This window comes from Pongo abelii, chromosome 6, assembly GCF_028885655.2.
Source record: "Pongo abelii isolate AG06213 chromosome 6, NHGRI_mPonAbe1-v2.0_pri, whole genome shotgun sequence".
Taxonomy (NCBI): domain Eukaryota; kingdom Metazoa; phylum Chordata; class Mammalia; order Primates; family Hominidae; genus Pongo; species Pongo abelii.
Genome location: NC_071991.2, coordinates 64,345,451 through 64,358,920, shown reverse-complemented (window position 1 = coordinate 64,358,920; position 13,470 = coordinate 64,345,451). Strand labels below are relative to the sequence as shown.

General features: G+C 48.0%; 1 protein-coding gene across 8 annotated transcripts in view; it reads right to left on the bottom strand.

Annotated features, from left to right (window-relative positions):
- SP8 (Sp8 transcription factor) overlaps positions 1–11,689 on the bottom strand; it is a 203,312-nt gene extending 191,623 nt beyond the window's left edge. For 2 of the 8 annotated variants that reach the window (XR_008527006.1, XR_008527007.1), the window contains exons 1-3: positions 11,550–11,689; positions 8,881–10,568; positions 5,737–5,842 (exon numbers count right to left, since the gene is read on the bottom strand). Coding sequence is in view for 6 of the 8 variants with exons in the window: in XM_002818167.4 (XP_002818213.3) it covers positions 9,066–10,568; positions 11,550–11,570 (1,524 nt within the window). In the remaining 2 variants the exon portion in view is untranslated. The other 6 variants (XM_054559414.1, XM_054559411.1, XM_054559415.2 and 3 more) reach the window with 6 other exon arrangements.
- Positions 11,690–13,470: the final 1,781 nt, after the last annotated feature.

Below are 13,470 nucleotides of genomic sequence, written 5' to 3'. Positions count from 1 at the left end.
GTTGAACTAGACAATCACTTGAACTTTAGGGGAAAAAAGAAAAAGATCTACTTTCTTTCTTCTATTTTAGTGCTTAAAATGGAGTAGCTAAAAAACTTAAAGCTGGAAGGATTGGTTCCCCCAAAGATGTAAAGATAACCCAAGGTGAATGATTAAGGATTTTTCAACATTCGCACAGATTTCAGGGTAAAATGAGGATAATGTAAATCAACTTATTGTTTGAGCCCTTTCAAATTAGTGGCCAAGAGAGGAGTGAAAACTTGATAAGCAGGCTCCAGTTTCTGTGTGCTGATTTAGAAATCTTAAAGCTTGAGGGAGCTCAATTCATTTAAAGGAAGACATGTAAAGGGACAAAAAGTAAACAACGAAAATGCTATGCAATGAAGCACTAAAGTGAATGGGGGTATAGAGGATTTTTTTTAAAAAACAAAACAATAAAGAGTTCCACTGTGCTTTTAAATTACAATTTTAGAGAGTTCTTTAAGGGTCTGATTTTCTTTTGAGTATCAAAATGTCATGACCCATTTACAATATCCAAACTGTTGATGCTGTTTTTTTTATCTAGCTTGGAGGGAAATTAAATATAAATTTATATCTCCAAGAATTAAGTCCACATTTTCTAATAGGCAGGTGGCTATTTTGAGTGAAGCAGCGAAGGCATTTTTCCTGTTAACCTTCCTGCATGGAAAGTCAATTTCTCAGCTGCAAACTAGATACCTTCAGAACACTAATGATCAAATCTTATGCCTGCAGCAACTTCGGGTCCGGACTCTCCTCAGGAATCAAACCAAAAAGCACTATTTCACTAAAAGAAGTGAAGATAGTTGGCCAGACTAAATCCAGGTATTTGGACATAAATCTCAGGTGGCTCATCTGCCTTTTCCCAGGAAAATGCGGCCCCAGCTTTCATCAGTGTGTGCTTTGTCTTGATAGAAATGCATAATCATCAAAGCTAAGTATTTTTTTACCTCAAAAATAAGATCCTTTAGTACTGATTTTAAAAGTATTCGTAAACCACTTATAAACTACGAATGAAAAAATAAAGGGTGACACAGATCTGTAGGGGCAAAAAAGGTGAGTAGGGAAGGACTAGATCATCTGCATCGAGATTTGAAAGACACTTGTGGCTTACTTGCAAAGCTTCATTTAGCACTGAGCATACGAGGGAAATTCTGTTCCTGATGACAGCGCAGTGGGAATTCCCACTCCAACAACCCATGAAATGTTACTGCATAATTATTCACCTTCTGAGGCCCATTACGACTTATCAGCAGAGAAAGAAATTTAATTTAAACTCACCCCTCTGTGCTAAAGAATGACTGGGACATGAGATCAAAGCGCGAAGCTCTGTCCTCCAGTGGTTTGCAACACCTAGGCACAATAGGGTGAGAGAACGCGGCATTCCAGCGCTTCCCAGCTTTCCGGACCCCGGAGAGAGGGGGTGGGGGTGGGGGCTCACATCGCCGGCTGGCTTGAGGGAGGAGAGTGGTGGCGGCTCCGGAGGTGGACGTGTCAATTATATCCTGGAGCTCCGGGAAGCCAGATTGCTTCTACCAGCGGCTGCAGGGGCTTTGCAAGCGAAGATAGGCGACCCTCCTTCCTTCCCCACTGTGGGGGATTGGGGTCAGTGGAGCCCGTGGATTCAGCCATGAGGGGACATGACTGGAGCCCTGTCATGCGCAGGTGTGCGGCTCTGAGAGCTCTTTCAATATAAGTGCGGGAGAAGATTTATGCTGCAGCCTCATCACAGGATGCCTTAAATGCGTGTACATAGTGCGTATCTAACCACCCACAAAAGCCAAGTTTAATCCTTGGCATATCTCGAGAATACAAAGTGGAACCCACAGATCCGAACCTGTGCGATGAGCTTCCAAGACCAGAAGGCCTAAGACCTAGAGGCGCCTAAAAGAGTCAGGGGGTGGGGCTGGGGAAAGGTTTACCAGGAGCCAGCTCCTTCCCTCAGGCAGCCCGGGGAGAGGCAGGTACATTCTCCAAAAAAAGACCTTTAAGGGGAGCATGACGCTCTTCTCCGAAGGGTTGATCTATCTTGATCTCCTTTCAGATGTCACCAGAATAGGGGCCTTCAGAATGTTGCTAGCAGTCCCCAAAGACCCAGAGGCCCAGAGTCGGGAGAGAAGAGCATTGGGAAGGAAGCCCACGAGAGGTTGTTGGGTTTTGGGTGCAATGCAGTAGAGTTCTGTGCAACAAGTGCAGTGATTCTACATCTGTATCCATCCACCTATCTATCCATCACTTTTTCTGTTAGTCTCCAGGATAGCTAAACTTTTTTGATATCCTGAAACTAAAAAGGGCAAAGAGTTTTCACAGCCAGTCACACTTAATTGCTCCTTCTTAATGATAACAGTGTGGGGAAAGGTGGGCAAGTTCCTTCACTCGAGTCGGGCAACCCCATGATAAAATGACAAGAATAAATCTTGCCACCTATGGAGGACGCTGCACTTTGACGTCGCTGGGGAGAGGAGGCGGGTGCGAGTGAACACAAAGCAGTTTGGCCAAGAAAAGAGCACAGGAGGTGAAGAAAGACAGGCAGTCGTGGGCCAGGACAGAGAGAAATCTGAACAAGTTCAGAAAGAAGAATCTGAGTCTGTCCACGCCGCAGCAGGCTCCGGTGGCACGAGCAGGAAGATCAAATCGCGGCACCCCGTGACAGGATGGGACAGATTCCCCGCGCTCCGAGGCGCTAGGATGGCGCAGGGCAGCGGGCTGGTGCGGGAAAACTACAGAGCAAGCGAGGGAGGGAAGCGAAGGCAGGGGAATCCCTCACCCCGTCCGGCCCGAGTGTCTTTTGAGAGCCCAGAGGCGAGAGCGGGGCGGGGGTAGGCTCCCCGCACCGATTCCCACCGTGGGTTTGCCCAAGGTCAGAGGCCCGGGACTGGCGGGCGAAGGTCTGGCCGGCATTGCCCGCGCTGAGCGCGCTGCAGAACGGGAGCAGGGCACAGGGTGGCGCTCGCTGTCTGTGCAGCGGGCGGAGGCGGCCGCGGCGCCTTTGTGTGCGGTGGGCGCGGCGCTGGGCTGCTCCGGCCCGCAGCCCGAGGAGAGCGGCGGGCCCGGGCTCGCGGGGAGACCCCAGACCACCACCTCACTCTTCGCTGCTACCCGCGGGCGGACCGTGCGGCTCGCCAGCTCGGAACCCTCCCCGGGAGGGCCTGGGGGTCTTTCTCAAAGCACTGGGCACTTCGAGGAGCCGGGAAGAGGAAAGCGGACGGTAGCGTTTAGAAAGGCTGGGAAATCCTCCCAGGCTCAAAACCTCCCGCAGAATTCATTCGAAAAGAAAACGAAGGGAACTTTGAGCAGGCCGGACCTCGGCTCAGCGCCCTGCGAGAGAAGCAGAGGTCGCTGCCAACGTTTCCTCCCGCGCAGCAAGAAGTTGGTGCCTGAGAAGCAAAGTTGAGGAATGGGCTTTTTAAAAGCGGCAGCCCCAGGCCGGGCGCGTTGGCTCAGCCGGTAGTCCCAGCACTTTAGGAGGCCGAGGCTGGCGGATCACCTGAAGTCAGGAGTTCGAGACCAGGCCAACATGGTGAAACCCGGTCTCTACTGAAAATGCAACAATTAGCCGGGCATGGTGGCGGGCGCCTGTAATCCCAGCTACGGGGGAGGCTGAGGCAGGAGAATCGCTTGAACCTGGAAGGCGGAGGTTGCAGTGAGCCGAAATTGCGCCGTTGCACTCTAGCCTAGACAAGAACGAAGCTCCATCTCAAAAAAAAAAAAAAAAAAAGCAACATTTCCGGTAGATGGACTTTCAAAAACGGCACTAGAATACCAGGAAAAAGCGGCAGCTTGTAGCGGGGCTTTATTCCGAGTTCTAGATCACCTCAAGCCCTCCACCCTGTCCCTAGAGCTCTCCCACTGTTCGTTAGGAACCAAAGCAAAATGTATAAGGCTGCTTTCCTCACCGCCAAGAGACTCCGCAGAAAATTAAATTAAATTAAACATGCGCCGAGGGACTAGGGAAAAATAGATCCCCCTCCCCGCCGCTGTAGCAAATCAACATTTCTGCTCACAGGGAGAGCAGCGAATCTAAAGACATGGCCACTGAATGCGCATCCCCTTAAACCGCAGCGGCTAGGGTCCAGGATGGCAAGGAATTAGCGGCTTTCCTTTAATCCGGAAGCAGGGAATTAACAGGGAGAAAATTCTGAATCTTATTTTTAAAACAACATCAACTATTTATATTGAGCAGTCTTCAAAAGATGCCACCCAGAGCCAAAGCCCTGACTTTAAAATGGGTACAGAATTACTATATATTTCGATTCCTTACTTTAACACCATTTTCTTGAAATACGGGCACAGAATTGATCTTCTGCGCCATTTTTTAAAAAGGAGGAAGATTGGGAGGGAGGGAAGGAGGAAGGAAGGAAGGAAGCAACTGCAGAAACCATACTTTTAAAAAGAGAGAGAAGGATAAAGACGTTGGTAATATCTGGGTTTTTCTTAGGAGTGTAAAGAGAAATAATGCCTCTTTGGACAGAAGCAGCAAAAATCAGTGGTAAAATGAACAACCACAGTTTATTCAAAATACCTGCATCAAATCAATCCCTTTTTAAGGCTGTTTGTACAAAACACTGAGCAAAATTCTTAAATTCTTTCATGATAATATTTATCTTTACCATCTTAGGCAAACAGATGATAATCAAATCCACACTTTTTTCCTCCTTTTTCTGCCTTAATTTACCAGCCAAAAAGATCATCTGACCTTTGAGCTAATCCTCTACAATATTTATTTTTTAAAAAAATTCCTCTACAAGCCTTCTGTAGCATTCCATTTAATAATCTCACCAAAAGATCCATGAAGGAGATGAAAATGATAGCAAAATTATCGATCTGCCTACTTAGGAGTCCAGTCTCATCACCTGCTTGTCTTTAAATTTTAATTTCAGTATTCTCTAACCAAAGGAAGCCCAGTTGAGAAGTTATGCCAAGATTCCAGTAGGAGCAGGGCGGAAGGAAGGCAAACTCATTCAGGAGCTTTTTCCAGCATCAGTTGTTCTGAGAGGAAGTCATCATATTGGTGTAAATTAAGTTTCTTACATAAAATATTTCAGTTGATAATCCAGCCTCAACAAATCACAGTTACACATTTCTCAGTGAAAGAGATCATCCACAAAGAGAGAAGGTGAGGAAGGAGCCAAAAAAGGAGAAAGGATAGGGAAGAAACATTCAAGTTTGTAGAAGAGATGAGGTAGGAAATGGAAATGGTTGGATTGGCAGCCCTTTCCAGACTCTGGAGGGTGGGCTGATATATGCTGGCCTGACCTCTGGGTCAACAACTAGTTTAACTCTATCTTGATCTGCCAGACTGGAAGCTTGTCCCTTGGTTCAAAGTGAGACCTGGCCTTTGACTTCACTTGAGTGAGCCTCCAGCTACTGCTAGGAAGTGCTTTATCAGGAACAACAACAACAAAAAAAATCACAATTTGGTACCTCATCTTCTGTTTTCCCAAAAGAACCCTGCCCACCCTGCAGAAAATTAAGCTAGAAATACTGTTCAATAACCACCAAAACAAACCAAGCAAAGCTAGAAGGGTGAGGAGCCAGAAGGAAGAAAGTGAAAGTTTGCACATCTGTACAGCAGAAAAAATTTCCCCCTTCAATCACCCCAAAGAAATCTTCTTCCAGACAATATTTCTCCTTGTCATAACCCACCTCTTAAATCAATGTTGATTCTGCATGTAATGCAACTGATATTACAAATGTACCAAGCAGCTTTCCTCTTACCTGCCACTACATTTAACTCCTTCAGAACCGCTCTTTCCGAATCCCTCAGCACTGCAACTTTCAATAAAAAAGAAACAACACTTAAACTGTGTTCTGCTTGTTATTCCTAGGAAGAAAGTGACAGAAAGAAACTATTTTACTTTTAAAATCCATTATTTAGAACTATAGTATACCAAAGAATCAGAGTTAACTTGTTTGTCTAAAACCATAGAGACTGGAGGCCTCAAATACCTGTATAGACAGCAGGATTAAAGGTGTCACCTACTTGGACACGAGCTACATTATTCTAAAACATCTTTTATCCCTAATTGCTTTTTCCTCTCAATTTACAGTGCTCATAGCACTTTGTATTTTCACTTGTTTCTATGCATTATAATTACCATATATAGATTTCAATGGAAAATTTTCAGTTCAAGATGTATACCAAGACTATACTTAGGGTTGGGAGACTGCAAACAGAAATAAAGAAGCTAAACTTGTAAGAATCCAAACACACTAACTTTTTATTCAGTTTGATTCAAAATAATAATATTAATCTAATAGTGAAATAGTGATATAACATCAATCAACATTTAAAGTATTTTATGTTTCAAAGTATGGCTCAAGGAACACCCATTGCTTAAATGCACTTAGACATAACAAGACAGTATTTTTTATTGGCATCATTGACACCTATGAACAATAGCCTAGTAAATAGATTAAGGTTTAACCTTCCTTTTCTTTGGTGGCTGTTTAGAGACTTTAAAAGAACAGATAACTCATTTCAACAGGAATCTACTACTGATATTTACCTCTACATAATCTTTAGCTAAGACTTGGAATGCCAAAAACAAGCTTTTGTTAGCTTGACCTCCTCCACCTCCTAACAACAAAAGTTATCCCCAAACCCATGTTTTTATTTTAGATGTATTGATCTTCCAATGTAAGGCTTGGCCTTTTAAATACTAAATGCAATCAATGGCCAACAACCTGACTCCTTCTGGAGACTGAGAAGGAAAGAGAATGGTGAAATTTCTTTGAATTGTGACTTAGTACAAATTTTAAGAGGTCAGTAAATCCTGATGCTATGAGCTAAATCTATTGGTAAATAATCAATTACATTCCTTAGACACTATAATCTTTATCTTGGCAAACAGAGAAAACACAGCTTTGCCAAATAGATCTTTCCATCTAACATCTTAAAGGTAATTATTTAAATATTACCACAAACAGGGTTATATTTTGTTTAAATTAGACAATTAACTGAAGATAAAATGCACGTCCATAGTTTAAAAAGGGGAAAAAATACAAATTAACTGGCCTAGTCTTTTATCTGAGTTTATTAATACCATTTAAAATATTACAAATAAATCAATTACATTTCATGCATTTAAAATGCAAATCTAAAACGCTCCAGAGAAAGGCTTTTCATTTCAATGTGAAATATCCAAATTATTTCAACATTACAATGAGCAATTAGTTTGCAGAATCTGCAAACATTTAAATGTAGTGTCAGAAGTATTTATTAACAGTTAACAATATTACCTTCAGGAAATACACAAAGGCCAAAGTTAGTCGAGTTTCACTTGGACAATTTATTTAATACATGGGTTTTGGCAGACCCACTTATTATGAAATATAGGAGAACTCTCACTTTAACTATGCCTGAACTGCCAGCAAATGCAAATAAGTACATGCTCCATTAAATTAAATGTCATCCAACATTTATCAAATATTGTCTTAGTTACAGCTTGATACCTATCTAAATTCGTATTCGAGCAAAACTAGGCCCCGAAAGTGCGTTTGTGGCTCTGCACCTCCAGAAGTGAGTTCAAAAAACCTGCAGCTCATCAGAACTGCAACAATAACTCTTAATATTTTCTTGTGACCAAAAAAAAAAAAAAAAACAAGTTTACTTCAATATATTTTCAAATATTTACTGGAAGTAATGTACAAGAAAAATACTATACAAAATCGTCTCCTGGACAACTGCACCTCACACCCTTACACTGGCGGAGTTATATTTAATTGGTAACTAATCTAGAACGATTCTCCAGTTGCACAAACCATTAGGTTCAGATATATTTTACAAAGGTTCTTTTTTATTTTCCCTCTTTTGGTATTTAAACTACAGTCTCGTCTGAAATAAGCGATAGCTTCTTCACTTGTTTGTAAGTTTAAATCACACAAAAAAAGTTTAACCCTACGATCTTCAATGAATTGAGAGAATTTACAGAAATCGGTACTATACAAATTGACGGCCGGACTAACAAAAAAGATTAGGAGGTTATGTTTGGGAGTGGTGAAAAACGAGGTAGAAAAGGACAAACATGGAGATAGTTAATCTGGTCTCACCGGAAAGGAGTATTTTTGCATAAGAAAAAAACACCTACTCTCACCCCCGCCCCCACCCCATAAGTTAAGTTAATGCAGTCAAAATAACTTTGGGATCAATATTAGCAGTTTCGAGAGAAAGAGTTGCTCCCCGTTAGAGGAAAAAACTATTATAGAAGGGAAACCAAATGGAAGGTTGCTATTTTCCCCTTAGCTTTTTTAAAAATAAAATATATGCTATAAAGATGAAACAAAGCTGCTGCAGCGATTCGACAAGACTGCCCTTTGCTGAAACTTGCATCGGTTCCACCTCAGGGAACAAAGAAAAAGAGGCAGAGCTGACATTGGGAGATCTAAACTCTGCAAACTCTGGGTCTCGGGGCTGCCAAAAGGGCACCCCCACCAAACCCCGACAGCCTGCGCAGGACGTCCGGCGATGCCCAGGGGCCTGGCAGGGTGCTCCGAAGCCGAGGTGCCCAGGACAGCGGCTCTGGAACCAAGTCGCCATCTGCCCGGGCGGCGCTGTTCTGCCCAGGCCTCCAGCCTCTCCCTCCCCACCGCTCCGGCTCAGGCTTCCTCAGCCGAGCCGCTCCTGCCCGCGCTGAGGCCCGCAGTCTACCAGGCACTGGATTAGTCCAGCTCTACCTCCAGTGGCCGCTTCCCTCTAAAAGTTACGCCCTTCACAACCTGGGGGTGGAGGAGGGGAGGACAAGGAGGGGAGAACCAGAAATAAAGGCCCGACGAGGCGCGGGTTCCGGCTGCACCGGGTTCAGGCAGCGTCACCATGGAAAGGGAAAGCCAGGGCCCGGGACAGCGATGCGTGTTACTTACATGTCCATATCCCTTTTACAAAGTTAAGTCACAGAAGGAAGAAGGAAGAGGAGGGGCAGAAACAGAAAGAGACAGAGAGCGAGTCGGATGCAATAGGGAGAGGCTGGAGTTGAAGTCGGGACAGACAGGGCCCAAGAGGACTCGGTGGGAGGAGGTCAGGGAGAGGGGCGGGCGCAGGGTGGGCGTCACTCTAGGCCGTTGCGGTGCCCGGGCTCAGGGGGCTGCAGCAGCTCTGGGGTGTGGCAGGGTGGGCTGCCCGCGGCGCTGTGCTCGCTGTCGGTGTCGCTGCCCTTCTTGCCGCCGCTGCCCGAGCCCGCCGAGCCGCCGCCGCCGCCGCCACTGTGCGTCTTCACGTGCTTGCTGAGATGGTCGCTGCGCATGAAGCGCTTGTTGCAAACTGGACAGGCGAAGCGCTTCTCGCCGGTGTGGGTCCGCAGGTGCCGCTGCAGCTCGTCGGAGCGCGTGAAGCGCTTGCCGCAGAAGAGCCAGTTGCACACGAAGGGCCGCTCGCCCGTGTGCCAGCGCAGGTGCGCCTTGAGGTGCGAAGTCTTACCGTACACCTTGCCGCAGCCCGGGATGTGGCAGCTGTGCAGGCCCTTGCGCCGCAAGCTCGCCCCGGCAGGGCCCAGCCGCTCTGCCTCCTGGCAGTTGGGGCAGTCGCAGGTGGCGCGGCCCGAGTAGCGGCGAGCTGAGGAGCGCGGGGAGCCCCCCAGCGGCGCCGAAGGCCCGGCGCTCAACATGGAGCCCCCCGCGCCGGCCAGCGGCGACGGGGCGGAGTCCGGGTAGGAGCCGGGTAGCACTGGCTTGAAGCCGTCCATGAGGTGCTGCCCGGCGGGGCTGAGCAGGTGCGAGGAGGCGCCGCTGCTGAAGGCCGAGTGACTCAGGCCCGAGTAATCCGAGTTGTAGCCTCCGAGCGGCGAGTGCAGCGAGGTTTGGAGCCCCCCGGCGGCAGGGTGCAGCGAGCCGGGCAGCGCAGCCGCGCTGTTCGGGTTCTGCACGTCGATCCAGCCGGCCCCCACGTCCCACCAGCTGGAGGTGCCGGCCGAGCCCACCTCGCCCGCAGCACCCAGGCCCGGGTGCGAGGGCTTAAACCACGACTCGTACGGGTGCGCCATGCCCACCCGCGGGTAGATGCCCTGCAGCCCGTCCACAGAGGTGTGCACCTTGGAGATGAACACCGGCTGGTGGGAGCCGTCCTGCGAGTGCGCGGAGGAGCCGCCGCCGCCGCCCCCGCCGCCGCCGCCGCTGCCCCCGGAGACTCCGGGGGCCTGGAAAACAGAGTAGTCGTTGGCGAAGGGCGAGCTGGAGGCGGCAGCTGCGGCGGCGGCGGCGGCGGCTGCGGCGCTGCTGGAGGTGAGGGAGAAGGCGCTGGAGCCAGGCGAGCCGCCGCAGCTGAACGAGTCGGACACCAGGGCCGCGGCAGCCGCGGCTGCTGCCGCGGCCGCCGCAGCCGCCGAGGACGAACCGCCGTTCCTGGAGGTCCCGGACACGCCGAAGCTTGAGAGACTGGAACCCACTACGTTGCAGCTGGCGGAAGAAGAGGACGAGGAGCGTTTCCAGGGGTGGAAGCCTTTGCCGAAGGAAGAAGAGCTGTCCGAGAGGGAGGAGGGAGATGGGCTGGGGCTGCCTATCTTATTACAGGTAGCAGCAAGCATGGCCAGAGGAGTCGATCCCAACCTCGGTTCTTCCTGCGAGAAGGAGGAGAGAAGGAGTGGGGGAGGGGAGGTGGGCAAAGGGCCGATGAGGGAGGAAAGGAAGAAATGTGCATCAGTCCCTCGGCCTCCAAAGAGCCCCACTGCACCCCATCTCTCGCTGCGGCGCGCCGCCACCAACTCACCTGGCACCCCCAACAGCCCCGGCGCCCGGCCGCTTCCTAATCTACAGGAGGGGACAAGTTTGGCTGCCGGCGTCTGATTCGGGAGCAAAGCACCACGCTAAAGAAGAGTTTGACAAGTATTCTCACCTAAAACAACACTCTCTTGCACACAAAGCCCCAGACACTTCGTAACAAACAAGCAAAAAGTCCAGATTGGAGTGGAAGGAACTTTTCTTTGCCGAGAAGCCTGGGGGAAAACCATTGGATTGCTTTTAAGAGCGCTTCCCCTGTAATCCGGAGAGCTTTGAAAAACCTGTTCCGGTCCCCAGAAACCCATCCTGGGTTGTTTCTCCCAGGCCAAAAGAAGTCAAACTGTAGGGCTCACTCTTTCTTCCTGCTTTTCTTTCTTTCTTTCTTTTTTTAAAAGCATATCTACAATAGTAAAAACGAGACGAGTTCAACGTACCTGCGAGACAAGGCGGGCTGCAGATTTTTTTTTTAAGGGTTAGGGGAAGAATCTGCACTTTGCCCAGAAGGAAAAACTTGCTCTCTTTACCCCCGAAATCGGTGCCTGTAAAATGGGCTGGACGCAGGTCTCCCGGGCAGGGAGCAGCGAGGCGCTGTGGCTTGTCTAAATGCCCTTCGAACCTTTTCCTGCGCTGAAAAAAAGTGACTCTGCCCCCTTCTCCCCCTTTTTCTTTTCTCCAAACTCACTTGTATTTAAAGAAAAAAAAAAAAAAGCTCTCAATAGAGAGACTGATAGCCCGTGGCCTGGCCGGGGCGACTTTAACCCCCTCCAATCGGCAATAAAAGGAAACTAATTAAACCAGCAAGAGAAAATCCTGAGACTCACCCCTAGAAGTGAAGTTGCCATCACACAAAAGTGCCCTCCTCCTCTCAGAGGATCTTTTTTATATTGATAAATCAGAGGCAGTGTTTTTTTTAGAGGTGTGCAATACAATGATCAGTTCCGCCCATTCCACCACAATTGTAGCTCCCTCTCCGGCTTTGAAGTGCCGCGGAGGCGCGGCCAGCCAATCTGCGGCCTCGCCGGGCCGCGCGGCGCGCGCGCCGTGAGGTCATCGGCGCCGCCGCCTGCCGCCGTGGTGCAAGGGGGAGTGGGAGCGGAGGGGGCGGGGGCGGCTGCGTGTGTTACAAAGCGCAAAGCGCGCGCTCGCGTGTATGAGTGTGTGTGTAACAATGTAACTGTGTGCGAGTGTGACCAGGCGTAGCAGAGGACAGTGCGGAGACCGGAGGGAGGGGGGATGTGGGTGTGACACTGTAACAGTGACAATGTGGTAAACGGGGGGAGTGGAGAGAGTGCAGAAAAGGGAGGGTTGTGTGATAGGATAACTGCGTGTGCGACAAAGCGGGGTAGAGGGACAGAGCAGTTAAGTGTTGAGGGGAAGGGTGTGAGTGTACGGTAGTGTAACTGAGTCTGACAAACCTAGGGAGGGAAGAAGGACTCAAGTGGGTGGGGGGTGAGTGTGTTTGGTGTTGGGGGAGAAGGAGGGCTGTGAAAATGTGTATTTGTGCGACAGAGAAGAGGGAGGGTGTGTGTGGGCGCTTGTGTTGTGTGCGCGCACCAAAGCTGGTAGTGGGGAATGGGAACAATGCAATAAAGTGTGTGTTTGTAAGAGAGAGACTGTCGAGCTGAAAAGGGAAACCGACTAAGTTGATGGAGGCTGAGTGAATAAATATTCACAAACGCTGCCCCCGTCGCCAACTTCCTTTGGCTCCTTGTACCTAAAATCTTGAGTGATTTTTTTTTTCTTAACTTGGTAAACACCGTCACTACATTTTTGAAGATCTTTATACCCACCTTTTCTTTCCCGGCTCTCCAACGAAATAGTAGAAAGGTTGAGAGGCTAAGGGGTATTTTTAGGGATGCGTTGGGATGTGGATGCGCGCCTGCGCGACCGTGAGTTGTTTCTTTGATGCCGTGGCTTTTTTTTTTTTTTTTTTCCTGAGGTGGAATTCTGCTTTAGAAGTGCACGTCTCACTCTAGGGGAGGAGGTGTGTGTGTCCCGTGGTGTTGAGTAAATTTCAATACAAAAGGATTAGATAGAGAAGAGAGTAAGCGAGGGTCGTTTTTACTTTGGGTAAGAAATTGAAGAGCGTTTTACGGAATTTAGAAATTTTCACAGAAAACCTCACTGCCTCTTTCTGAGAAAAGAATCAGGACTTTGATTGAAATATATGGGTTCTATTTATCTAAGAGTAGAGACGAGCTTTTGACAAATCTTGGACCACATTTATCCAGGCATCAGTGTCTAATGGCGATTGGGCCAGAGATCTATCTATGAGTGTGTGTGCATGTTAATAGATACACTTAGTTCAAATTCGGTGGGGTTTAGTCATTTGCTTGCCATTTGTGTTATTAGTTGCCTTCAGAAATGCCATTACAATTTCACTGCCACCACAAGGGAACTTAAACCACAGAAAGCACAACACCAGTGTAGCAAAAAGTCCAGTCTTCGTAGCCCTATTGAATATTCATAAGTTATAAAAACAGTTCATATTTTTAATCAGTTACAAATGCTCTCAGAAGTCTAATTTTAAAATAGAATCAACTAAAATGTGACTAGCTGGGCGAACTGTTTTGTTTTGACTGGGAAAACATTTTTATTTTACTGTTGTGTTTGAACCCCCCTCAAGCATTTCACAGCTTCTAGGGATGTCAAAAAATCTTCCTGGGGTTTACAAAATTTCGAAGTCAGGTTGTATCGTGTAAATTTCATTGAGCAGAGTTGAGACTGATGTTTGTGGTGTGA